Genomic DNA, 26,352 nt, shown 5'->3' with positions numbered 1-26,352 from the left:
CTGGGGGAGGTGTGTTAATAGAGGTAGGCTTTAAGGTTTCAAAAGCCCACACTAGGCCCTGTCTCTCTCTACCTGCTGCCTGCAGATCACGATGTAAGTCTTGGTTACTACTCCAGCACCACGCCTGTCTGCTTCCGCCATGGTGATCATGTACTAACCCTCCGGAACTGTAAGCCTGCCCCCAATTAAATGCTTTCTTTTATAAGATTTACCTTGGTTACAGTGTGTCTTCACAGCAACAGAACATTAAGTAAGACACCATGTCACAGGGAACCCTATCACAGAGAGCTTAAAAATGAGTAACAGTTTCATTTTCAACCCCAGCATCATAAAGATGCTCCAGGAGTGCTGTGTGTGCCCAGTCAGCATCTACTCATTTTTTCAAGTGCATGTCTGGTAACCTTGCCCTTGCAGACTCCAACCTTGTATTCGATGTAGGGAGTGAGGGAAAGAAAGGTGACCTCATGTGTTCCCATGATGCTTTGCTGCTCTCCTTTGGTCACCATTATCACTGTTTTGCTAGTGACTGACCCCAAGGTGTGCTGCCAGCAAGCACTCTACCAAGAAGCTACACTTTGAGCCCCTGCTCACATTTCCCACCAGCCCAGTCTTGTCCTCAGCATTACTTGGCCAGCAGCAGGTGCTCAGTAACTTTTGCTTAATTAAGTTAGGCTATACTAAGAACTTTCAAAAGCAGGTGACAAATCATTTGGAGTCAGTGTCACGTAGGGAGGTAGAGTCGGGAGGCTCAGAATTTCAAGAACAGCCTTGACTATAATTGGAGGCCAGCTTGGACTTTGATATCCTGTCTAAAAAAAAAAAGAGTTCAGTATCATTTTAGTTTTGGTTGAAAGTATATTTGGCACAGGGAGACTGATTTACCCTACCAAAGAAAATATATGCTGATCGACTTTTAGTTCCCCTCAGGAATCTAAGCATCCAAGGAGTATTTTTGTTAAATTATGTGTTAGGTATAGAAGTTGACTCCCACTGGGGAAGAAAAAAGCAGTCATAAATAAAAACCAGAAGATCTTGTGATAAAATCGGTATGATTTAAATAAAACCATCTCAATAGCACTTATTGCTTTGATGCTTTATTGCTTATTTTTCTGCTATGAAAATAAAGACATAAATTGAAAAGGTAATTCTGAAAGGAAGCTGTGATAGGAAGCTCGCTGTTCTGCAAGGGCAGGGAATGAATTAGCTTTGTGACCCCAGGAAATGAGCACAGAATGGGGGCTGAGTACCCAGCGGGCAAGGAGGTGTCAGCTGCTTGATGGCAACACAGAGCACCCACCCTGAGTGTCTAGAGCTCTATTAGACAACCCTTCTCTGCTAGGTGCTTAACCAGGGAAGCCTGCCTGAGGGAAAGGGACGTAAGTCTACGGCACCTGAAACAAACAGCAGGGATCACATAAGCAATCTGTTAAGTGACAACTAAGGGAAGAAAAAGTGGGTGGCGAAAGAAGTCTTTTAAAAGTGTGATTACACTGCTTATGAATTCTGTATTCTATTTCTATGGCAATAGGTTACAAGTCAGTTTGTTGCCAAGGGAGACAGCAGGTGCATTTCAAAGCAGTGATGGGAATTCATGTGGAATCATTCTCTTTTGTTGTCTGTCCAGAACAATCTAAACTGGGACTGGAAAGAGCTGGCACGGAGGCGTGACAAGGGCAAACAACAGGCTGGTGATTCACCCAGTCCTGGCCACCTAGCAAAGTCCACTTTCCTCTGGGAAAATCACATGTAAGCCATCACCCCAAGCTGCTTTCTCAGTATTAGGTCTATACTATCTCCTTAATATGTGAAACTACATAAATAACCATCAACAGCATTAACAGGATGTCAAATGCAGCAGGTACAAGTATCAGGTATAAAAGACCTTGCTTCTCTCAGCTCCACACTAAACTGTAACCACGTAAGGGATGAAACCCGGGCCTCCCACATGCCAGGCAACTGCTCCACCCACGAGCTATACTTTCAACCCAAGCAGCTTTTTATTCCCCAAGAAACTTCCTTATCTCCCTGTACAAAACTTCACACTCCTCACACCCCGTAACTCTTCCAAGTCTTGCTTTGTTTGCCATGAACGTTGAGCACTATCATACCATGTATTTATCTGTGTTGCCGTTTCTCCTTGGAACACTGGGTCAATGACAGCAGGGATCTACTTCTCTTTCAGTCTCTGCTGAATCCCTAGAGTTGACTGAAAAGTGGGTGACCAATATTTTCTGAATGGACTAGTGGAATCCACTTGGTCCTGACAACGTAGATGGGAGATTATCCTGAACTGGAAATATCGAAGCAAAGAGCAGCCACAGGGCTTGTTGTGTATTGTGGGGTGTGGGGTGGGAGGGCTTTTGTTGATGTGGCAAGACCTCCTTTAAAAACAGCTGTCACGGCTTCCTCCCAGGGGGAGATGAAGTATTCCAATGCAGATGGGAAACTCCATGCACAAAACTTTGTCAAAAGTCTTAGTGTTTTTCACTATGTTGCTATGCTCTTTCCCTTGAAGTCCTAACCGGCCTTCTAACTATGATGCACATCAGCAATAACTCTAGCTGGCTGGGACATCACTTCAGAGCATGTTACATCTTCCCATTGATTATCACTTAAGGTCTGTGTCTTCTCCTGATAACCTTGCCTATTGTCATTAATGTGCAGCCCCCTAAGTACAGAACCTAAATACTTGACACACACACACACACACACATATATATAACCCAACTGTACATTCACTCACATTTCAGATAGGTACAAAGATAGAAATAGGATCTTAACAAATCAGTTTGTCACTTGATCATTCTAAATCTGTTTCCTAGTGTTTGTGAGGCAAGTCAACAGAAAGAGGAGTGGTCAGTTCTTTCTCCAGCATGTAGGCGTCTGAGTCAAAGGAAAGTGTTCTTTCATGGAGCTTGTCCCCACTCCACCCTCAAGGGGCCAACTTTTTCTTCATGTTCACTGGGAACGATGCAGAGACAAGTTCACAGAGCACGCTGTACTGATGCCTCAGGCTTGTGTCCGTTGATGCATTAAATAGGTACAAGTTTCGAGCACACGTGTGTGTATGTGTGTGTGTGTGTGTGTGTGTGTGTGTGTGTGCGCGTGCGTGAGAGAGAGAGAGAGAGAGAGAGAGAGAGAGAGAGAGAGAGAGAGTCCCGTGTTAGCTATAAACAGTCCAGGGCACGCTGCAGAATGACAGGCGATACAGCAGGCCAAGTCAGGACAAAAAAAGCAGGTAAAAATGATAAGCAGAGAAAAGTGAGAATTAGGACAGGTTAAAAATGATTTAAAAAGAAACATGGCACCTGAGGTCCCAAAACAGAAAGATATGGCTACCCAGTGTGACAGCCACAACATTTGTCAAGCCACTGGGAAGCAGAGGACACAGGAAGGACCTGGCGCTGCTAGACCACAGGGTCTGTGCCTTGTGGTACTCTGAGGCATGATCCTGTGCTGTCTGGAACAACCCTGGACAGTTTGTATGAATCAGGAAAATTATTTCAAAACTGAAATCTGAGAAAAGACAGTTAAGATCTTGAATTATCTTAGACAAGTGGGAGAATAAGAGAAAGCTGATTGCTGGTAAAGTTAGAATCACTAGTTAGATGGTTAGATGGAGCTCAGGGCTCCATCCTGTTCAGGGATCTCACAGGACTCTGTAGAGGAGGCTGTACCCATGCCACCACTCAATAACAACATCAGAAAGACTGTAACTCTGGCTTCGAAGACGTTTTTCAAGTGCCAGGAAACCCAGGGTTGGCTATGAACTCAGAGCTTACAGAACCACATTAACATATCTGCTGAATGTCGACAACATCCTAAGTGAAGAGTGAAAACACGAAGGACCATCTTCTGGTCAGCCATCTTTCCCAATATTTTCATTTAGTTGGGCAAAGCTACACAAAGGCTTCATGGATTGGTATGTGTATTGAAACAAATTTGAATTCCAGTTGCAGTAAAGACAAAATAGTTGTGCACACTAGTCTCAACTGTTGTTTAAAGACGATCTCTAATCAAATTCTTCTTATACAGGATAGAGGTCAAGAAGAAAAGGAATTTATTTTTGGCTTACTACACAAGGGCTGAAGTTTGATTTCTGTTTGTGGTCAGGAAGTAGAGGAATTCATTTTAATCAAGCAGCATGCTAATAAAATAACTTAAAAGGGAAATGCTGAAAACATTTAAGAAATGCCATTAAGTATATATTGGAACATTATACACTATGCAAAAATGTAAGTTAAGGCTTAATGATATAGCTGTGGCCATGAAAGGGCACTGAGAGGAGGAGCCCAGGTGGGCCTCAACATCTTCCAGTCCAGAGGATTACCGTAACCGTTCATGAGAGCTGTGCAAGTGGAGCAACTATGACAGTGACATTAGCAACAGCCAAGGCATGATGGCAGAGTCCACAGAACCTCCCCCAACGATACTTGAATTCGTGGACAAGCCGTAACACCTATTGAGAATATCATAGATGTCATTTTGTGCTTTAATTATTCTGATGAGATGCACAGGGTGGACAAGCGTATGAAAACGTTTTCTACCATGAAAGTTTGGCTTTCCCACGCTTAGTGGAGGAGGGATGCTTTGACGAGTCAGAGCATCGGCACACGCACCTAGCAGCTTTTGAGAGGCCGGCTGACTTAACAGGACCCTCTAGATGTGCCCAGGAAAAAGCATCAGCATCCCCTTCCTTATTGGTCATGGCACTTTTGGTGGACTTGCTTAGTCAGGAAGGGCTCTCAAGACACGCACCCCATATGCTACTACGAAACAGAGTTCTTTGCAAAGTCTTCTACTTCCCTTTCACACAAGAGACCAAGGCAAGACAGATGAATCACAAATCTAAGGCAATTCAACCCGTGCTATGTGGTAATATACTGAAATGAATCCCTGGTCCCCAACCTGGTGGTTCAATCATAAAATCAACCTTGCCTAACTACGGTTACCTCAGCTTGACTACATACTTGTTTTTGTTGAAATGTATTTAGTTCCTCAAAGGAAAAAAAAATGAGATCAAAGGTAGACAGATGTTGCTCGTTTTAAAATACAAAGAAAATCCAGAAACATTTGGCATTGCAAAAGATTTTATGGATTTCCCTGTATAACCCTTTTATAACATTATTTTAGAGATCATTCTCATTATTATTTTTTTTTTTTACCATGACAACTGCTTTGTATCAAGTGATACTAAATTTAACACAAATAAAAGACAGACACTAAGGGTCAAAAAACTGAAACAGGAGCTAACAGATCTAGTTACAAAATCCTTTGGTCTAAAAGTATTAAAGTACAGAATGTAAAATGCACACAAACAAGTATTGTTACCTATTACTCCTATGACCAGCAAGCTAATACAATGAGCAATTCATTTCTTCCAAATTATATCTACCATCTTATAGGTTTAAGAGGCATAGGCTTCCTTATCAATATAAAATTTATAATAATCATTAGATAATTACAGACTCTAACTATAGGTGATAGCATTAATGATTGGTTAGTACGTTTAAAATCTTCCTTCAACTGTTAATCTATTGAATAACAGTTAAAAATTTTTTTTTAGTTTAGTGAATGGGATGAAATTATCAAACGATGTGAAAAATATACATACTGATTGTGGGTATTATAGTTTTTTTTTTTTCAGTTTCAAGTTAACGTTTCTAGCCCCTCTTATTAAGAGAAAATTTAGACTCTGACTGAGTGCCTCCATCTTCACCTGCCACTCAGTGTGAGCCTCACCCCTTCCCACCTCTCTTGAAGTCAGCTTTCAATTGCTCACTTGTGGACGGCATGTGTGATACAATCATTACCTCCAGGGAGTCGCCTTCACAGTCTCCCTCCTCTGTTCCTCTCCCCTTTTCTTCCGTGATGGTGTTCACCATTTCAAAAAACCTGTAACGAGAGTTGGCATTCATGTAATTTTAAGTGTGCAGGCATAAACCCATCACAAACTGACAGTATCTTAGGTGGAAAGCTCATGTGGACACTAAACCGACCAAACATCCTGCCTCAGCCAGGCCTCCCTCCGGTGTGTGGAGAACGTTTTCATCGGTCAGTAACTGGGCAGGCGCAGAACACGAGCCTAGTTTGTGAAGAACCAAATGGTCCGTGAATCTTAGTGAATACAATACTGTATCTAACTGACAGCCCAGCACAGAGCAGCATGTTGGTTGGCCACCCGGCTGGGGAGCAACAAGAAGTGAGGTATCTCAGGTGAGTGAGTATCACACTTTCAGATTTTTCTCCGAAGATCCTAAGCCCCATCATTGTAAGTAAATATACCCCAAGTTGACATGAGAGCAACAACTGAGAGCCAAGAGCCTTTAAGCAAATAAACCACCTGGATCAGTGTATGTGTGTTGGGGGCTACCAGGGTGGGAGTGGGGGTAGGCATGCAAAAACACATTTCAGGCTGGCAGGATTTTTCTAGAGATTTCTGACTGCAAATAATAGCAAATGTAACATGGACCTAGGTCTCCGAGGCTAGACGAAGCCACAGAAATGTTGAGAACGTGGACTACTAGGTCAAGACTACTGGTGCCTATGTGACCTTGGAGAAACTCTCCACTGTCTCTGGGTGCATAATTGTCACGCAGGAGGTACACCCATTTCACAGGCTGGGAAGATACTTAGAGTCACACTTGTAAAGCGCACACACAGCATACTGCAATCATAAACATTAATGTTGTCTTGTTGCTGCTACTATTATCTCAGAGCAACAAAACACCCGTCTCCTGGATATTCCAGAAAGTCTGGTATCCATAAGTGTATTCTCAGTTACTAAATATTCTGCCCGAATATTTCAATGTTAATCATGCAGATCTGACAGGTACAATCTCACACACTGGTTTGAACTAGGGCAGACTGGCTTACGCATACGCATACATTGTGACAGACACCTCTAATTTGATGACTTTTTAAAAATGCTTTTTAAGTTTTATTTCTGAGGTCAGTTTCCGAGCCAAGCAATGTGTCTGAGAAGTAAATTTGTCCTGTGCTGTCTGTGTAAAGCTGAGGCCATGGAGTCCCATATAAAGCATGAAGGACACTGCACGCAAGGGCTGCCAGCTTTCTAGGCATCTCTATGCAAGGCTAGCCGCGTGGGCGGCGCAGGTTATCAAGGTGATGTTTACCTGTGCAACTCAGCACCTCTATTTCTGTGCCTCATGTTATTTGTCCAACCACTTAGGTACCCACCCATTCAACAAATATCACTGAACATCCAGGGCCAACTCTACCTAAAAGGTGCCGATGAACGAGGGCTGTTTAGCAGAATATTTACCAAGCTCACTTGTGCCTTTCTTTTATTATTGAAAACATTTCTTCCATACAATAGATTTTCATCATGTTTTTCATCCTCCCCCAATTTCTCCCCACTCCCAACCCCGACCCCAACCTCAGAGACAGGGCTTGACTGTATTGCCTTGGAACTCACTCTGCAGACTAGGCTGGTCTCAGACCCAGAGATCTGACTACCTCTGCCTCCTGGGTGCTGAGATTAAAGGTATGCACTCTCATGCCTGGCTCCCCTCCCCCAATTCTTAGCCTCTCTCCCCCCTGCACATTTCTTGGCTGTCAATAAAATGAAAACACAACAAAACCCAATCACACGACTGACTGGAATGATAGTGAACTGTGAGTCCAGACGGAAAAGGAAGCAAAAGGAGTTTCAGACATGGCTTTAACCTTTAAGACCTGCAGTGAAGGCTCACCAGCCACCAGCAGGGAGCTTTCCAGCGTGACCATCTTAACAGGATCTGTAACACAGTGGACTGCAGGCCACTGTGTGTGTCAGGAGCACCAATCCGGATTCACACGTGCTCAGGTCACGTCCCCAGTTTTATCCTTATTGGTTAGAAGGCTTTAAGGTGGTTACCTCTCAAAAGTTTTTGTTTAATTTTTTTTAACTTAAGATGGGATTTCACTAAAGATTAAAATTGATACAATGCTGGGGAGGAACCTCAAGATAAAAGCAAATCGCTTTCTACTGCATCAGTAAACCAGTCGTTTATTATGGAGATTATTTGAAAAGAGGATAATCCTCAATGAAATTTAAGTCCAGACTGGCTTTCACCTCCACTTTGCCTTCTAGGTGGCCAGCCACCCACTTGTCTTCTGCCTCATTGCCCATCACTGTGTTCTAAGGGAATAGGAAATATTTAACTAAGAGAAATACGCCCGGGGAGAAAAATACAAACACATGTGAAGTGCATAGATTTCTGGGAAATATCACTTTTACTGCTGTGGATCGGCTCCCCGGCTATGTGGCCACCAGGGAATCCAGAACACTTAGTCTGACGTGGGGCTCTGGTGCTTACTTATGCTCACCAGGCATAGGTAGGACCCAGGGTTAAGATTCACAGCTGCAGACAGCAGCTAAAGAATTTGATCATGGAAAATTGTGCCACTCATTTATAAAATCTAAGTATTTTAAAAATGAGGCAGCGTATTAAACAATCAGCCAGCTGGCTAATGCTTTCTGTGTGTAAAATCCACTGGGCCTAAGCAAAGGCTTGATTTGTTAAACGGAACCCCCAACTCCAATACCGCACGCTTATAAATCAGTATCCAAAACAAAGTGTTTGTATAACCGCCTTGCCATTAACTGTTCACTGAACCCACATGCTTTGTTTTACTTGAAAACAGTGATCAAGTGAAAACAGCCCTTTCCACGCCTAATGACAAATACGTACTTTTTACAGTGAAGTTCTGTGCAGAAGTAGATTTGGAAATCGTCAGAATTGTGAAGCACGTAAAGAAAACAGCATCGTTCTTCAAATTTGGAGATACTGAAACAAACAAACAACCCCCCCTTTATTCAGACAAATATCAATACTTACATACATCTCTAACGGAAAACAAACACTTTTTTTTATCCAGCCCCACTATGGCACCATTGTCATTTATAACAAGAAGTTAGGAACAGCATTTTCAAGACTGATATTCCCCATACCATAATTCTAAAATCACTTATTATTCCCACTCAGTTTTTGCAGAACAGGGCTGCTCCATGGCGTTGAAAATACACATAAGCCACACATTGGGTCTGGCATGTAAATGAGTCCTGTTTGGCATCATACTGGTTGTTGCTGAGAGGAAGGCACACATACCAACTAGGTGGCTAGCCTCGGTGGTTCTGGGCCTACGGGACATGTTCCCAGAGCCAGAACGACAGGTCATACAGGCAGTAAAGGCTCTGACTGGCTGTAGAGATTTAATGAGGTGAAGCAAGGTAGACCAGCACTTCATTTGGACATATCAAGTACTTTAGAGCAACATGAACAGTTTTGAGTTGGTAAGTCAGGTCGTGGTGGCTTATGCTAGGAGCTGGCCAGTGTTTTCTGTAATGGGCCAGACAGTAAAATATTTTAGGTTTTACAGGCCAAAACCACTCAGTTGTGCTACTGGAGCATGGAAGCCTTCGTTACAAACCAGATAGTGGCTATTGTTCTAACAAAACTTCATTGATAAAACAAGCAAAGGTCCCCAATTTGGTCCATGAATATAACTCATCAGGCTGTATTTAATCGCCTTCGAACTCGTATTTCTTCAGTTTGGAATGCACAGCAGCATTTAGTCTTCCTATGTGTCTGAGGGTAGGCCTCAAACTCACTACAAAGTCCACACTGACCCCGAACTCTTGATCCTCTTGCCCAGGCCTTCTGAATAGAAGGATTACGAAGCATGTGTCACCACGCCCAGATTTTATATTTTTAAACTTTTAAAGAAGAGTCTAGTCATCATCTAAGGTCAGGCGAGACCCTTTCCCCTCTAGCTATACTATTTCTACTCCAGACAGAAAGAATCTTCATGTTTCCTTTCTTTGTCACTTTACGTCTTTACCAAAGTAGTACCCAATACGGCATACAACTGGTGCTCAAAAAAACGCCACTTACTTGAATTGGGCACATTTTGAGGGGGTGCAGGCAAAGTGCTGACCTAGTTGGGTTGTTTCTTAGTTTGTCTCTTTCTTTATAGAGGAGGAAGCCAGGAGAAACAGCCCGTCTTTGAAGTCACAGACCGGAATTCAAGTTTCCTAACATGTAAAGCAGCCATGACCAGGTGGAGGCATTCTGTATACAACTCATGAGTCACAGAATTGTAAGGAAGGACTGCCAGGCCTAATTACCAAGAGCTAATTCATCGTAAAACAGATCTGATGAGGTGAACTGCAGTTACTGCCCTAGCCGGATTGCTGAAGAAGGCAGCAAGAAATAAAGAGTACCTTGCTAATGAGTGGTTTAGGAATTAAATGTTAAGAGTGCAAAGCTTTATTTGAGAAGGTATTGATTGGAAAGGCATGACTCAGCCTCTAAATCTCGCTTGTTTCTATTCGGATCACTCATGAGGTAACAGGTAGTTCCACCAGGCAAACCAAAACTGCCTGTGACTCACCGCTCTACCGGTTTATGCTCTAACAAACCAATTACTGTGATTGCAAAAGCAACAGGATGTTGCGCAACCGGCCTGCAGAGGTCTGTTGTCTCCCATTTCCATTATGTGGGGGAAACGGAGTAGTAAACCCAACTGGTCTGCAAGCTGAATGAGTTGGTGTAGGCTTACAGGCTTACAGGAAAGTTTCAAACACCGAACTGCTAACAACCGATTCTGAACAATAACCTCATTTCTAACTCCCAGGAGTCAGCATTTTTCTGAGCCACTGGCATTAGGACAAGGTTTTAAACTGACCTCAAGTTTGTCACTGTGACCTCACAAGCGCAATTGCATCAACAGTGACCTGGGGGAAAACTGAATGAACTTCCTATCTGTATGCCATCATTAATACTAGGTCCAGGGTATGCCTGGTAGATATCCTGCAGAGCTTGGATGGACGGACTACTAATTCCTGGTAACCTAAAGGACAGAAAGCCATCTCACAGCCTTAACCAAAGGGTCAGGCAGCGGGAGAGGATCTCCATGCGGCTCCCTTTTAGCCCCAGGTTGATTCCAGGCCGCAGTTACATCTACCCCGAAGTGACAAGCGTGCTGTGGGTTCCAGGGGCCGGGGTGTTGAGACGCTGTTCACAAGAGGAACAGAGAGGCCGAAGGCCGGGTCTTTGCATCGAAGAAGGGTTCCTGAAATACTTTTCGAACTGAGTGATGATTCAAAGTCAGACCCATGCTATGAATATTTCGGAGGACTGTCTTCTGAGCACACAAACTGTCCCCGGGAAACTTACCTCACTCCCCGGATGGAGGAAGCACTGAAGTTCCACTCATGTATGCCTTTCTGCTCACAGGAGAAGAAACAACGAAAAAATGTTAAGTCATCTCAATGGAAAATAACACCATAAAATACTTTTGTTTTACTATTTTTAATAACATAGTCATTTTTCCTGATGTCTCATTCTTCATGAGTAAATTGGCTGACTGAGGCTGTAATTCATTGAGATCACAGGGGTGATGTTTACTTAATAATTCCTGTACTTCAAAACAACAGCCTTCAAAAGGCCTGGAAAAATTATTGTCATTAAATGCTAAACCTTAATTTTAGTTGTAACTATTGGGCTTTAATTTTAAGTAAAAAACACAACAAAATAAAATGACCAAAAAAAAAATGATCAGTGATTTTTCATAATTGCCAATTATTTTCCATGTATGTATTTGCACGGACTGTATTGTATGTTTGAGTACACATGTGGGGTTTGTAAGCACATATGTCAAGATGCACGTTCCTGATGACTTCTCCATCGGCCTGGGGCTGTCACGTGAGCCCCCAGGATTTGCCTGTTCCCACCTCCCTAGGTTGGGGGCAAGCTGCACACTACCACAGCTGGCTTTTATTCACACTGGTTCTGCGAACGGGCCTCAGCTCTCATGCTTCCGTGAAGCACCTCACTGACCGAGCTATCTGTCCAGACTTTACAGTATTTATTTTCTAGGAAAGAAAAACAATTAATTTGAATAAAGTCTATGTCAAGTTTCAAAAACAATTATTTCTTTCCCCTTTTAAATGAGCTGGCCATCTTTGTCTCAGCTTCTTCAGTGCTGTGCTTCTGGAAGCACACTACCACAGCCAGCTCGGAACTAACTTCCAGTAAAATTTTCAACTAAATGATGTGTTTCTTTTTTTCAGAAATTAACGTGTGTGTGTGTGTGTGTGTGAGAGAGAGAGAGAGAGAGAGAGAGAGAGAGAGAGAGAGAGAATGTATATGCACGTAGAGTTCCCATCACAGCTCTAAGGGATCATTAACCTACTTTATGCAAAACTTAATCTGCTAATACTGTTTGAACATAAAAATTTGATTATTATGTGATAGATGGGTGACTCACAGAGTCCATATTTTAAAAAAAACGGAACATTTATCTCTCAGTTATGACTAAAAGTATCATAATTATTATCAAATAATTACGCTTAGATTATTTTCCCTATACAATCTCTCCTGAACTGACAACCAAGAATGCAATAAACTGGGGTCCTTGTACCTAAGCCTACCTCACTGCTGTGGGGCCTGCATGTTAGGCGGGTTGGCCACACCCTGTACCTGGCTTTCAACTGTTCCTCGTAGCAAAAGCATCCCCTAACTACCCTGATTAAAGAAGGCTGCCAGGTGCTCTGTCATCAACACCAGTGTTGGGTAATCATTCAGAATATCCCAGCAGTTGTTTGTTTGTTTGTTTGTTTGTTTAAGCTTTGCTAGGCTGTTCTATACAAATGACTCGACAGGTTTCAGTTTCCCTTTTAAACTGTCAATCAAGATGCTGAACTTAATGCCTTCCTTTACAAAGCTCCCAGGTGTTTCTTCCCCATGCAGGAGTCTGACAACTAACTGGACTTTCCTTATCTGTCTACAGAACCCTGGCTGTGATAGCAAAGACCCAGCAGATGATTCTGAACTTGCGCCAAGCAATGAAAAAGTCTCAGGCTCATCCAAAAACCAAAGGCCTTACATCTTGTGAGGACAACGATGACAAAGATCACCACTCTCACTAACTAACACCCATGCCAAAGGCTGCCTGGGGTTCTTTAGATGCCTCCCATGAGGACAAAACTACCCTATTCATTTTCTTAACTATATATACCCTCGGTGAAAATATAATAGAAATAAAAAAGGCCCCAAATATTTGGCCATGACATACAATTAATAGCATGATATTAAAAGAACCGCAAAAGCAAGCTCTAACCCACTATGGGGTTATGGTCTTGGCTTGGCTAGTGAAACGGACTCTGAGCTCTGCAGCTCTGTGGTGGACCAGAACTTTTCCCTTGGCAAAGGCAACTCAAAAAGCTGCAACTTCTATCCATGTTCCTAAGAGTCATGCAACCGTGCAGCCAGGATCGCGCACATGTCCTCTCAAGTGGGATGCAAATTTCTCAAAAACCCATGTTTTGTGCCCCTTATGGGATGTCAGCAAACTGTATTATTATAAGATCCAGGGAGGGAGGACAGTGCAGAAAGGACTAATGGAGAGCAGAGGGGATAACTGAGTCACCAAAACACTCACCTTGCAAACACAGACCCAAGTTTGATTCCTCAGAACACATGTGAAAACACCAGGGAGTGAGTGGCAGGCCCCAGGCAATCCTGTCAGTGAGGAGGTGGAGACAGGAGGTCCCTGGGCCTCAATCATTCTGTTCTAATCGGTGAATACCGGCCAGAGACCTTGTCTCAAAGGAGGGGGACAGCACTCATGAGGATGTCACCTGAGGTGTACCTCCAGCCTTCACACGCATGCATATTCACACGCGCACCTGCACACATGTATACATGCATGCGCACACATATGAGACCAGTACACACATGAAAATGTATGTGCATACACATACATTAAAGAAAGAAAGAAAAGAAAGGCCACATATAAAGTAACCAAGTACGGGGCAGCAGCAAATTAAAACAGAAGCCTGTGGCCTCTGCTCTCAATCTAATGTCTGTCAGCCTCAGGCCAATGTCTAAATAGCCCTAACCCAGAGGCTTCGCTGCTGACCTATTTCACTCACACAAGGAAGCCTTACCTCTAAAGCCTCCCACTGAGCTGTTCCCCAAGGCCATGGTCAGGACCAGAAGCGGGGATGAGAGCCGAGCTAGCTGGGGAATGTGCAAAGCAGCCCCTGAAAGCCCTGGTAAATCAGCTTTTCAACAGTCCCGCTCTGGGCGAAACTGAGGAGGGCTTCTGGGATAGACTGCGCTGGTTTGGTGGAAAGGGAACACAACGCTTCCCGGGGTATCTGGTTCCCCAAAGGACTGTGCTGCTAGGACACCTCACTACAGCGCTCTTAGGCTGAAAGAGCCTATGTGCAGCCACTACACGGAAGGAGCCCCCACCTGTCCGGCTGGTGGGACTGACCACAGGGAGGCACTGCTGAGCCGCAAAGTAAATGACAAGGGTCCAGTGCTGCAGAGCTGGAGGGAGCAGTGAGCCCCAGGAGGCCCCACAGCACCTGTTTGCACAGAGCACCATTTTCTAGGAACTGCTCCGCCCCAAATCCCATGCCTCAGCCAGGGGGAGAACTAGGAGTGCAGTAACTGTTCAGTGCTTATACTCTGTCAGGCCTTAGTGTTGCTTGAGGTAACAGCCATTCCTCTCCAGTCCCCTCTTCTCCCTGGCTAACAGTAACAATAAAAGTTTATTGTTGTTGTTTGGTTTTGGTTCTGGTTCTAGTGGCGCAGTTAATCTGATCTAAACCGGTGATGATAAGTTCGGTTTCCTCATTGGTGATGGGCTTTTGTCATGAAGGGCTGTGCTGGGCTCTCCTTTCTGGGATGCTGTTTGTGTGACACAATGCCTGTAGCAGTTGTTTAAGACCATGGGAGGACAGCCGCCAACAGCTTACAGAGAACTCAGCTCAGAACTCTGACACAAAATACCCCTGAGGAAGACCCATCTCCAACTTCCTCAGGATAGGAGATGCCATTTCCTTATAGGAAATGATAAGGAGTGATAGCTGAACACATCATGAATGGGAGAGAGCGTCTACCTGGAATTGGGTAAGAATGCACCTTCACACAATCTCCTTGTCCTCCCTTCACAGCCACTGGCCAAGGCGAGAGAGGATAGGCAACCTGTACGTGCCAAAGGGTCCCTGCCAGCCACACTTGCGACTGAGGAGCCACAGCACAGGACAACAACACAGGTTGCTTAAATGTCAACCCTAAGAGGGAAGGAGGGACTGCAAAAAATCACACAAAAGTGTCTTGCGTGGCGCTTCTCTCGATCTAGGCTTTTCTTCCATGGGACCTACACAGATGTTCCTAAATACTGACTCTACACAGCAAGCATCTATGGAGGAACAGGAACAAGGCTGGAATTCATTCATTGTGCCCCATGAAGTACAACAGTTCTTCACGAGTCCTGGGAATTGGTGTGCAATGTCTGAAAGTTTTGGAAAACTGCAGGATGAAGCATACAGTACAGAAACAATAGAACTGCTCACCCCGCAGTTTAGAAACTGCTGAGGGGTACAACTATGAGAAATGAAAAGCAATCTTCTCAGCCCTTGAAAAAATTAACACGTTATGCCATAAATAATCAATTTCACACTCACTGTAGGATCTATCAAATCGGTTCTTTACCTGTTAATTACAGACCTAAGATGGGTAATTACAACTTTTTATTGCATGTCTTTCTTGCTACGCCTGTTGTTAAACGATAGAGAAAATGATGTTGCTAGTGAGTGCACTCTGGGCAGAATGAGTGTTTATACAAAGAGTCAACCTACAACCCAGAGGGTTGCTTTGCACAAGCTTCAGGTTTTGAACAAGGACAATTGCGCTATGAAGATTACAGGGGTGGAATACCGCAGGTGCAGGCTCTGTACATCAACAGACAGTGGAGCCTGGAGTCAACAGCACTTGCAGAAGACCCAAGCTCGGTTCCCAGCACCTACAGGGCGTCTCACAGCCATCCAGAATTCTAGTTCCAGGGGTCTGAGAGCCTCTTCTCATCTTTGTGAGCACAATACATATGGTGCACATATACGCACACAAGCAAAATGCTCATAAAACAAACATTTTCAAAAAGACAGCGGGAGTCGATGCTGGATGACTCACAGCCTGAGCCAGTAGCCCTTTCTCGTGTACTCATTTATGCCTCAGCATACTGTAAGAGCACACTGAAAAAGCTGCCTCAATAATTGTCAGAGAGAATAAAAACATGCATCCCAGACCCACTTCCCTGAACAGAGAACCTCTCTGAAAGAGCAAGCAGAAACAAGCAGTTGGGAGTAGTAGTTTCCAGAAATCTCTGGCTCACTCTTTGCTCTCTTCCTGCCTTCCAAATTCTGTTGGCTCTGCATTCATTCTCAGGACCTCGCTCACCGCTAATTCCTTCAGCCGCATTCGGTTCCAAGTGTCCCTGGGTAACCTTGCTCTTTCCGGCCAAGCCTCTGAAACTCTCTTCCAGTCTTGCTCTCCCTCCCGAACAAGAACATGTCTGCATCTTCTTTAAAGAGCTTTAAACAACTCACTGCACTTTAAGGCAACATGACTACCACACACATAACCATGTTGATTATACCTAACTTTGTCACTAAACAAACTGTGTCTCCGTGGGCGCAAAATGAAGTTCCTCTGCAGCTCGCCCCTTCCTTCTAGACACGCTTCTGCTGTTGTCGCGGCCAGACTCTGAACCACTAACTTTACTCTTCCCATTCAGCTTCTCTTTCTGCTGAGTGACTGAGTCACACATTTTTCTCTTTTCACTCTGCAGCTGCAATCCCGCTGTCCTGGTCTAAGTTTCCTGGCCACTGCGTTTCTAGCTCTTTCCCCTAGCAGTCCTCTCTGTGACCTATGAGACGTGGCTACAGCGGTAACATCATTAAACATGTTCTGTGCCTTCAGCCCCATGCTGGGGGATTCCTGGGAACTATCTCAGAAGGGAAACTGTGTTCTCTTCATAGATGGAGGCTACAGGGGGACTTAACCTGGACAGCCCAGGTCACCCAGCAAGCAACAGCTTCCATCAGCCTTCCCACCTTTGCTGCTCCTCTCTGACCCTGTTCCTGGCTACGCTCTTGCCAGCCTTTAGTCCTTAAGTAGCTTCAGTGTCACACTGCTTCCCACCAACAAGTCTAAATTCTCTTTCCTCACTTAGCAAACAAGCTGTGATCTTATACCATCCGCCAATGTATTTCCCACTGCTGCCACCACCTACCGCTGGTAAGCCAAAAAGGCTCCCTACCACCCCTGAACACCCCATGCTCACATTTGCCCATGGAGCCTCCGTTGGGATTTGCCCTGCTCTTCCAATTCCTTACTCCTCTCCCCTCTAGTCCTACCCACAACCCAGGCTCCAGGTCCTTCCCGAAGTCTCCCAAAGACACTGTGTCTCACTCCTGCTTCCTCACTGCATCTCACAGACCACAGGTCTTCCCCATAGCCAGCATGGTGCCAGGAGCCACAGAACTCCTCGGCGCCGGAAGCAAGGGTGTCACCACTGGTCACAGTGCGCTCCTCGGGTGTAGTGTGATGCCCCAGGGGAGGGCTCACTCATATACTAGAAATGTTACTGATGGTTTATCAGCCATTCTCCCCTTACAGAGCGAAGAGCACAGATAATGCCTCAGCTCTCACGGGGCCCTTACTGAGGCAGTTTCCTTTATGAGTAAGTTCATACTTTAAGAAAAGACAGTAATTGTACCTTTTGGGATTATCTGCATTAAGGGCTGGATAGCTAAGTCTCATAACACCAATGCTCACAGTGGAGATGCTGGCATGTGTAACTCTTAGTTAGAACCTGTTAGCGGGCAAGCATAAAACTGTGCAGCCAGTCCATGGCTGTCCTATGAAAGTGGTAGTGGGGCCAGTGTCCCACAGGTTGGATCTGAAAAGGCCGCAGTTCTGAAGGAAGCCACCCAGACGTGGGTGCACAGACAAACTTTTGAAAACGAATACTGTGCACACTCAGAGGGTGATTTCACGCTATCCAGCATTTAGCATGTCTGCCCAGACACTACACCTTACCAGACGTAACATGACCAAATGTACTCAAACATACAATAACTTAAAATCGGTACACACAGAATCTGGGTGCTGCTGTCCAGTCGTTTTAAACACAAGGCGCCCCCTTTTCTACAAACTCTGACCCTGTGACAGGTGGGCCATGGTTGGCATTGGGAAAGGCTTGTCCTAGCTGCTGTGAATGGCCCAGAGCATGAGTTACTCTTCCTGTACTGTAACGCACGCTGGATGGGCCTGCTGAGCTGCCCGCAGTGTGGTTAATGCAGGTGAATTCTGACAAGCCTGCGGCGACACAAAGCAGAAATCCAGGTTTTTAAACCAGTTCCTGGCCTTCAAATGCTGAGGTTCCAAGGCGCCATCCTCTGAAAGTCACCATCCCCTAGGCACCCAATTTAGTCATACAGTCAAGGAAATAAGGATTCCTTATCAGTGGCTACAACTGAGTCACAGAGTAGGTTCTCAACCAAGGCTACACACGAGAATCATACAGCAATTTTCACGGTGTGTGCGTGTGCCTGTGTGTGTGTATGTGTGGTGTGTGCACGAGCTCAGGACTCACTCTGAGCATAGCACAAAACCAAAAGATCACACCTTACGGTTACCCTGCAGGACTCAGAATCTCCCAAATGATATTTTCACATTGTTGAAAGAATAAAGCAAGGTTAAATTCTGGGATCTATTCAAATTAGGCGTGAGCCCTAATTTAAAAAAAAAAAGCAAACATTTTATAACGTTTGTTATTATTCTTAAAACACCTGTGGTGTTCACTATAATAAAGGGCCCTGTGACGTATACTCCACGTACATCAGTTCAAATAATCTTCACAACAAACAAAGTGGGGGAAGGTGGTTTTGTTTAGCTCAGGCTGGCCTGGAATTCATGGTGTAGCTGAAGGTGGCCTTGAACCTATCTTTCCGTCTATACCTCCCAAGTCCTGGGGTTTACAGACATGCCAACAATGTCTGCTCACAACAGTTTTTTGAGGTGGATGTTGTTGTTGTTTTTACTATTATTTTCCCTTCCACAGTTAAGGACAACGCAGCTCAGGAAATCCATGTTGCAGAAGACCAGTGAGAAAAACTAAACAAGTTCAGGTCTATTAACTTAGTCAACATTGCAGACTACACCCGGTCCGCGCATTATTTCTCCTTTGTTGCCTGTGTATACTGCAGGTTTCACTCACTGGTTTGCTGCCTCCCACGGGAGAAAGTGAGTTCCATGTGGGGAGCTATAAAGCGTTTCTCCACTGTCTGATACAGTGCATGGCGGAGCCTGACACCGAGTAAGTGCTCGGCAAACGTCCGTTCAGAAAACAGGGGAACGAATCGTGTCTAAAGAAAAGTGAAAGACTTTTCTGGGAAACATCTTTTTTTTTTTTTTTTTTTAAATCCTTCAACCAAACTTGCCCCTGAGATTTCTCTAATATCCGTGCTTTCTCTTGCCTGGACAGGTCCTGCATGTCTCTGTTTTTTAGGAGTAGCTGCATGTGTATCAGAACTGATAAGATCACATCTGTAACCTCAGCCCTTGAGGCCGAGGCAGGAGGATTGAAATCTAGAGGCCAGCCTGGCCCACATGCAGAGAGATCCTGTCTCAAAACAAAGGAAAACGAAGTCCGGGTGAACTTCCATCTCACATGCTGCCAGGAGCAGATACAACGGGGCTGGAAATCCTGCCGGGACCACATGGAAGCACACATCCTACCCTACTTTATCCAGACCTTATTGGGGCTGTACTAACCTGGAATTTAGTGGCTCCTTAGCTAAACAAGCAGATGCAATGACAACTATAATGGGCCCATGGTAAGTCTACAAGTGGCTTTATTCGAGCAGGCTCTCTAGAATTAAGACACACGACACTTACAACATAAATTTAAAACATATTTCTTTGGCATAATTTTGCAAAATTACTCATTCAGGGCATAACTTAGTTTAAACCATGTATTTCTAGAACAAAGAAATATCTCAATTTTCAGCATACCTGAAATTGTTATACCACCTATACTAAAAATCTGGATTATTTCAAGTATATCCTATTAATTGACGAAACTCATAACCACAAATAAGCAATGTTGATGTTACAGCACGCACTTATGCCAGGATAAACACAGTTGAGCTGTTTCTTCTTCATTAGCACATTTACTGAGGTGAGACTAGAAGGGCATAAGGTCTTATCTTAATTGCACCGTTTACCTTGTCGTCAGGAAGCACATGCCAAATAGATATTGTCTTCTCCTCCACCTCATGGTTGATCGACAGGTAAGAAGGCTGATAGATTTTGGTCGGCTCTAATATTAATACCTAGAGGAAAAAAAAAAGGCAAAGACCTGCATTAGTGGCAACGGCCGGAGTAAATTCAATACCGAGTGGAAGAGGCTGCACGTCCAACAGAACTCTTCACGCTGATGAGCCCGAGGGTCTTCCGAGTATTTTATGATGTACGCTTATCCTGCCACCCAGCTTTTAATGCTAATGGGCTGTAAGTCGTATTTCAAGTTCCACAGTTCAGCTATTCCAGGAGAACGTCCTGATCCAATTTAGAAAGCTTCCGCAGGCATGGTAATTCATGCTTGTAACCACGGCTCTCACGAGGCAGAGGAGCACTGCAGATTCAAAGCCAGTCTAGGTTACACAGTGAGTTCCAGGCTAGCTGGAGGCTGCACTACCTCATTCCCAAAGCTTAAATTAATCATCATGTAATACATATGCTATTCCCATTAAATGTGTCAAAGAATGGCAGACATATGATAGGACATTTCTGTACACCAAAAAGATTCCATTTCTAAAATAGAAATTCGAGTTTCTCTGCTGTCACACGTTATCATAAGGAGGTGGTAGTGTAGTTCTTTTAGCCATGAAAAATGGATTTATACATAATTTGGGATTTTGTCGGAAGAGACTTATATATAAACCAAAGAATCAGATATAGCTGTGTGAAATAATAAAATTATCTTTGCATTGCCTTCAAGATAAAACAGGAACCTTCAATAAAAGAAATAAAATTTTGTCACATTTTAAAGATGTATGAAGGACATGTGATAATCAAGTTAAGAATCTATAATGAAAAGTTGCATGAAAAGTTTTATTAATACAAATACTTTACACCAAGAGGGAATGACATCAAAATACCATGTACTTCCCAAATTTAAAGTTCCAATAGTTTTTTTTAATAGATCCTTAAAGATGATTAAAAAAAAATTGAGACAGGGCTGTGGGTACCCCAGGCTGACACTGAACTTGCTCTGACTTTGACCTTCTGACCTTCCAGGTGCAGGATCACAGGCCTGTACCACTATTTTATGGGGTTCTGGGGACTGAACCCAGAAACTCATGCACACTAGGCAAGCATTTTGCCAACTGGGCTACACCGCCGGCCTCAAGACCTAATTTTGTTTAGGCAGTCAAGAATGTTCAAAAAGAAAAAAGAAAAGCCATTACTTGATTACAGAGGAAGTGGAATGGTTCTTTGTACTGTGACTAAAATTACTTTCATAAGTAATCAAGCAAGCTTGCCAAATACAATTGGTAGGAGAGAAAAGCCTTCTGTCATCAAGAACTGCAATTCCCGATATATGAAAACATACAACGCAGCCTGAGCAGGCAGGTACAAGAATATGGGTCAGAATGCTGGATCCCAGCCACATACCAGGAATCCAATGCATTCGTTTTCCTTTGAGTTTACTATATCAGAACACTTATGTAACCGAATGTACACAGAAATAGAAAGGGGGCAGGGAAACTCCCTTCACCGTGAGTACAAAAAGCTTTTAAATCTCAACAGTTGATTTCTTGATCAGGCCTTTGCTATAACAGGCATTATCGCAAACCTCACCATGACTCAGGACCATGCCCCTTACTGGGTGAACTGAGAACTGTATCTCCAATTCCAGTCAGTCAAGCTCAGTGCTACGCACTGAGACTAAAGATTCATTTTCAACTACCATTGTAGACACGGTGCTGTCACATCTGAATTACACAGTATTTAGGATACCTAAACAAAGCAGAGAACAAAAGACAGGGCTCCCAGGAGGTCTTCCCAGGTTTCTTCACCAACAAGTGAGAATCCTCTGTTCTGACTATATGGGCACATTATTCCAGAAAAGCACATGCTCACACGAGCTCCCTCTCCCGATGAACTATGCCTTTACTATTAGAAACCCTATTTCTAATAGATAAACTCTGAACTATGTGTTCTCAACTTGGGATGCAGAACAACAATAAAAAAAAAAAGTTGATGCTGTCTAAAGTTTGTGGAATTCTTTGATCTGTCCTTGGAATGACAAAATAGGAGGAGTATGTGGTGTGCATAAAAGAGCCACAGAAAGGCTGAGGAGTAGAGGGGAAAGGGAAGGAAGGAAGGGAAAGGAGATGAGGAGACAGGAAGAGAGGGAGTAAAGAGGAAGAGAAGAGAAGGATCAACTAAGAAAAAGGAGGCAACTGAACAGAGCCATGGTTCCGAATGCAGCTCACACAAGGCGTGCACTCTGGCTTCCAGCTTCCTGTCCTTCACACCAGTCCACATTACAATAGCTGCCAACTTGGCTTATCTGAAGGAGGAGGGCGAGGCCTGAGAGAGGAGCTGTTGGCAGGCAGGGCACATCTGCAGAGCCTCAGAGCACCAGGCCGAGAGGGACGCCAATGACAAGGTGAAGAGCAAATTTCTCCTCACCCCCAGGAGCAGGTAAGGAAAGGGAGCAAATCAAACAGCATAAATAAACAGGACCATCCAAATCATTTCACACATAAATAAATAGGACCATTCAAATCATTTCACAAATTTTACACTGTCTTTTGATTGTGTTCATGTTCCCTAACACTCTCGGGTGACAGAGAAGTGAAGGGAGTGAGACAAACAGAAATAATCCCAGTATACAATTTCTTATGTAGTCTCTACTGAGTTTTAGACCACCCTTAAAAAAAGGATGTGATTGTCCTAATCAAGACCACCAAAGATCCCTAAACATGAGCCACAGAGGATGCTACTATGAGGACAAGATGGTACAGTGATGGAGACAGCCCAGGGAGGCTCCTTTCCCTCTGTGAAAGAATGTGAGTGGCCAGGCCCAGACAGTGACAACTTACTACCCAAATATAGACGTGTGTATGTATACATGTATGTATCTCTCTCTCCCCCGCCCGTCTCTGCTCTTTTATGATCTACACCATGCATATTCTTATGTATTTATGATACGCTTTCCATCTTTCTGAAAACAACAGGTCTGCACTTTCTTCAATCCTTATTCATACATGCCAATAGAGGAAATTAAGCATGTGATTAATAGGAAAGTAGTTTTTATTGAATTGGGAACCTCTGGGTAGACTTAAGCTCTCGGGAACTGATACAAAATAAAGTGTAAGAAAGTTCACTTAGGCATAGTGATGCATGCTTGAGGTCAGTGGTGTGGTGTGTCAGTGGTGTGGTGAGTGTGTTGGTGGTAGGGAGGTGGGTGTGGGGTCACTGGGTGTCTGACCCACATTCTCAAGGCCTTGGGTTAAGTAACAATTAGAAAACCACAGTTTTGACCTCAGCAGAACAACAAAGCATGGGAAGGCAATTTTTGAGTTTTCAAGTTATGTATTCTGGAGAGTGGAAGAAATAAGCACAAAACGTATTATTTTAGCCTCTTCAAAAACAGACACACACTGACGCCCCCCACCCCCCGCTAGCATCTACCACTGACACACACCACAATAAACCACGAGTTTTGAGAAGGAATGGGACTGCTGAAAAACACACTACCATAAACGAGCGTGCAAGACAACGGAACGCGTGCCTTGTGCCTCTGCCCACGAACAGGACGCCCTGCCACGCCACGTCAGGGAGCTCTTAAAGGAGCAGACCTCACAAACACAGCTGAGGCCTCTGTGCTGCCTTCCACAGCTCGCCATCCCCCCGGGACCACTTCCCAGAGGGTCTGCGCACTCCTACACCCACTGGCAAGGTCCCCGTACATTTGCCAACTGTAGACATTTCGCTTACTTGAGTTCAGCAGACCAAAAGCTACTTCTCAACCGAATCCGTATTTTCCCGTCTGCTTTGTTAGGTTACTTTCTCTTCCGTATGTTCACTTTCTTTAACAGTCATATTAGGCAAATTGTCCATTTTACATCAGTTGGATTAAATATTCTTCCAGTCTCCCAGTTTTCTATTTTGCGTATTTGCGGAGGTTTTAAAATGAACCTTTCATCTTCTTGTTTTACATTTCTAACGTGCTGGACAAGCCCTCTGCATCTCATTACATGCACAGAGCCTCCATTTTGCCATGTGTGTATACTGGTATGGGTGGGTATCTGTGGGGGCTCGTATGCATATTTGGGTAATTGTGCACATATGTGCATACAGCCAGAGGACCAAAGCAAATGTGTTTCCTTAGGAGAGCCCATCCACTTTTTTGAAGAATAACAAGGAGGAGGAAGAAAAGGAGGGAGCAGAGGAGGAAAAGAAAATTTGCTAGCATGAATGTCTGTGCATCACGTGTGTGCAGTACCCAGAGAGGCCAGCAGAGGGTGCCATATGCACTGGAACTGAAGGACCACTGCGAGCCATCATGGAAATCAAACCTTTTTCCTCTGGAAAAGCAGTGAGTGCTCTTAACCAAAGAGCCCTATGCATCTCCAGCCCCACCCCCTGCCTTTTGAGAAAGGGTTTCTTGCTAGCTCAGGACTCTCCCAGTAGGCAAGGCTAGCTGGCCAGCGAGCCCTAAGGATCCTCGTGTCTCTGTCCCCTGAGCACGGGGATTATAAGTGCACACTGCCAGATTCAGGTTTCTAAATATAGGTTCTCCAGGCAGGACTCACATTTATACCTGAACAGCAAATGCTTCATGGACTGGCCTATCGCCCCAACCCTCTTCCGTTTTTAAATAAAATATTAGGATGAGATAATGTTTTCCTTGAGAACTATGGGGCTTTTCTTGCTTTAGAACGTCTCTAAGGTGGACTTGGTGGCTTGTGTTTGTAATGGCAACACTTTTGAAGCTGAGGCAGGAGAATTTCAGGTTTGAAACCAGCTCTGGGTACAGAGGGAATTTGAGGCCTGTCTGCTTTGTAGTGAGGCCTTGCCCCCATCCCCAGTTTTTAAACTATAAGGGCCAGGGGTGTCTTTTAGTGTCAGGGCACTTGCTTAGCTTTGAGTCTGGTCTCAGTACAGAAAAGAGAAGAGGGGGAGGGGAGGGAAGGTGAGAGAACACTTACAATAGGAGGGAAATTCAAAAGGGGGGCCTAGAGTATATAATCTCATAACCTCTCAGTATTTTCTGGTTCTTATTTCTCTATTCACTTATTTATATTACAACAAATTAATTGATAGTAATTTCCCTTGAAGCCATTGACATTAGTTAGACATGGTGACGACGGATGGTTTCCTCTCAGGTCAGCTGTCTACTAAACACCGAGGCAGTGTGTTCTCTTCCTTCATTGCCACATTTATTGCTAGTCACAGCAGCAGGGAAAGGCAAGCTGCCAGCTCACTCCAAGATAGGCATTTTCCTAGCGTGCACACTATCTAAAGTAGAAAACAGAGCAGAGTGCTTTAGTTCAGAAGGCTTTCAATTAAGGTTCTTGCTGAGCTCAAGGCTTCACGTGGAAGTCCCAGCAAACCATGTTCATCCCAGCAATGGACGTACTTAAATGAAGCAGATGATCCTATCAACAAGAAGCAGATGTGCATGCACTGTAGAGAGACAAGTATCTCTGTGTGTGTGTGTGTGTGTATTCTATGCCTGTGTATTCATGCATACATACACATACACATGCACTCACATACGTGTCTGCACTATATATATAAACATGCACACACACCCAAAGATGAGTAGTTACATACTATACATATATGTATGTCTATGCCTATGCTCATGTATCCATGCATATGTGCACTCACATACACACAAATAAAGATGTGTATGTAATATATATACATGTGTGTATATATGTACATATGCCTATGCCTAAACATGCCTGTATATCCATACATCCATGCACACATGCACACACACACACACACGCGCATACACACACACACACACTGCTAGAAACCAGACAAACTGAATTGAAGAACAAACTGCAAGTCATCATTGCCTAGAGTCAAAGCCCTGGAAACAGTGATTGCTACACAGGTAGATGTGGCCACAAGGCAACTTTGTCCCACTTGGCTGAGAGTGGCTGAGACACCTGCAGAACAAGTGAGCTCATAGTTGCGCCATAACAACGCTGACGATGCTCACGACAGAGCTAGAGAATTGCAGTATCCAACAGCAACCGTCCAGGCTCAAGAGCTGCCTTGACCTAACCGAGGCACCATCTTCTTGTCGCTTTCTAAGCAAGCCTCAGGATGTACCACGAGGAGTAACTCAAACCCTCCCCCACCACACACACACACATCAAGATGTATCTCATCTCCGGCTTGCAGAGTCATTGTTTTGAAAAATCAACTAAACTCCATATGCTGGCACATG

General features: G+C 44.2%; 1 protein-coding gene across 3 annotated transcripts in view; it reads right to left on the bottom strand.

Moving 5' to 3' along the window:
• Map3k5 (mitogen-activated protein kinase kinase kinase 5) overlaps positions 1–26,352 on the bottom strand; it is a 189,191-nt gene that overhangs the window by 51,583 nt on the left and 111,256 nt on the right. For all 3 annotated transcript variants that reach the window (XM_060373479.1, XM_060373477.1, XM_060373478.1), the window contains 4 exons: positions 20,093–20,200; positions 11,184–11,233; positions 8,697–8,792; positions 5,814–5,895 (listed from right to left, as the gene is read on the bottom strand). In XM_060373479.1, the coding sequence (XP_060229462.1) occupies positions 5,814–5,895; positions 8,697–8,792; positions 11,184–11,233; positions 20,093–20,200 (336 nt within the window). The remainder of the gene's footprint in view (positions 1–5,813; positions 5,896–8,696; positions 8,793–11,183; positions 11,234–20,092; positions 20,201–26,352) is intronic.

The sequence above is a fragment of the Meriones unguiculatus genome, chromosome 20 (assembly GCF_030254825.1).
Source record: "Meriones unguiculatus strain TT.TT164.6M chromosome 20, Bangor_MerUng_6.1, whole genome shotgun sequence".
Taxonomy (NCBI): domain Eukaryota; kingdom Metazoa; phylum Chordata; class Mammalia; order Rodentia; family Muridae; genus Meriones; species Meriones unguiculatus.
This window is presented reverse-complemented; position numbering and strand designations above follow the sequence as displayed.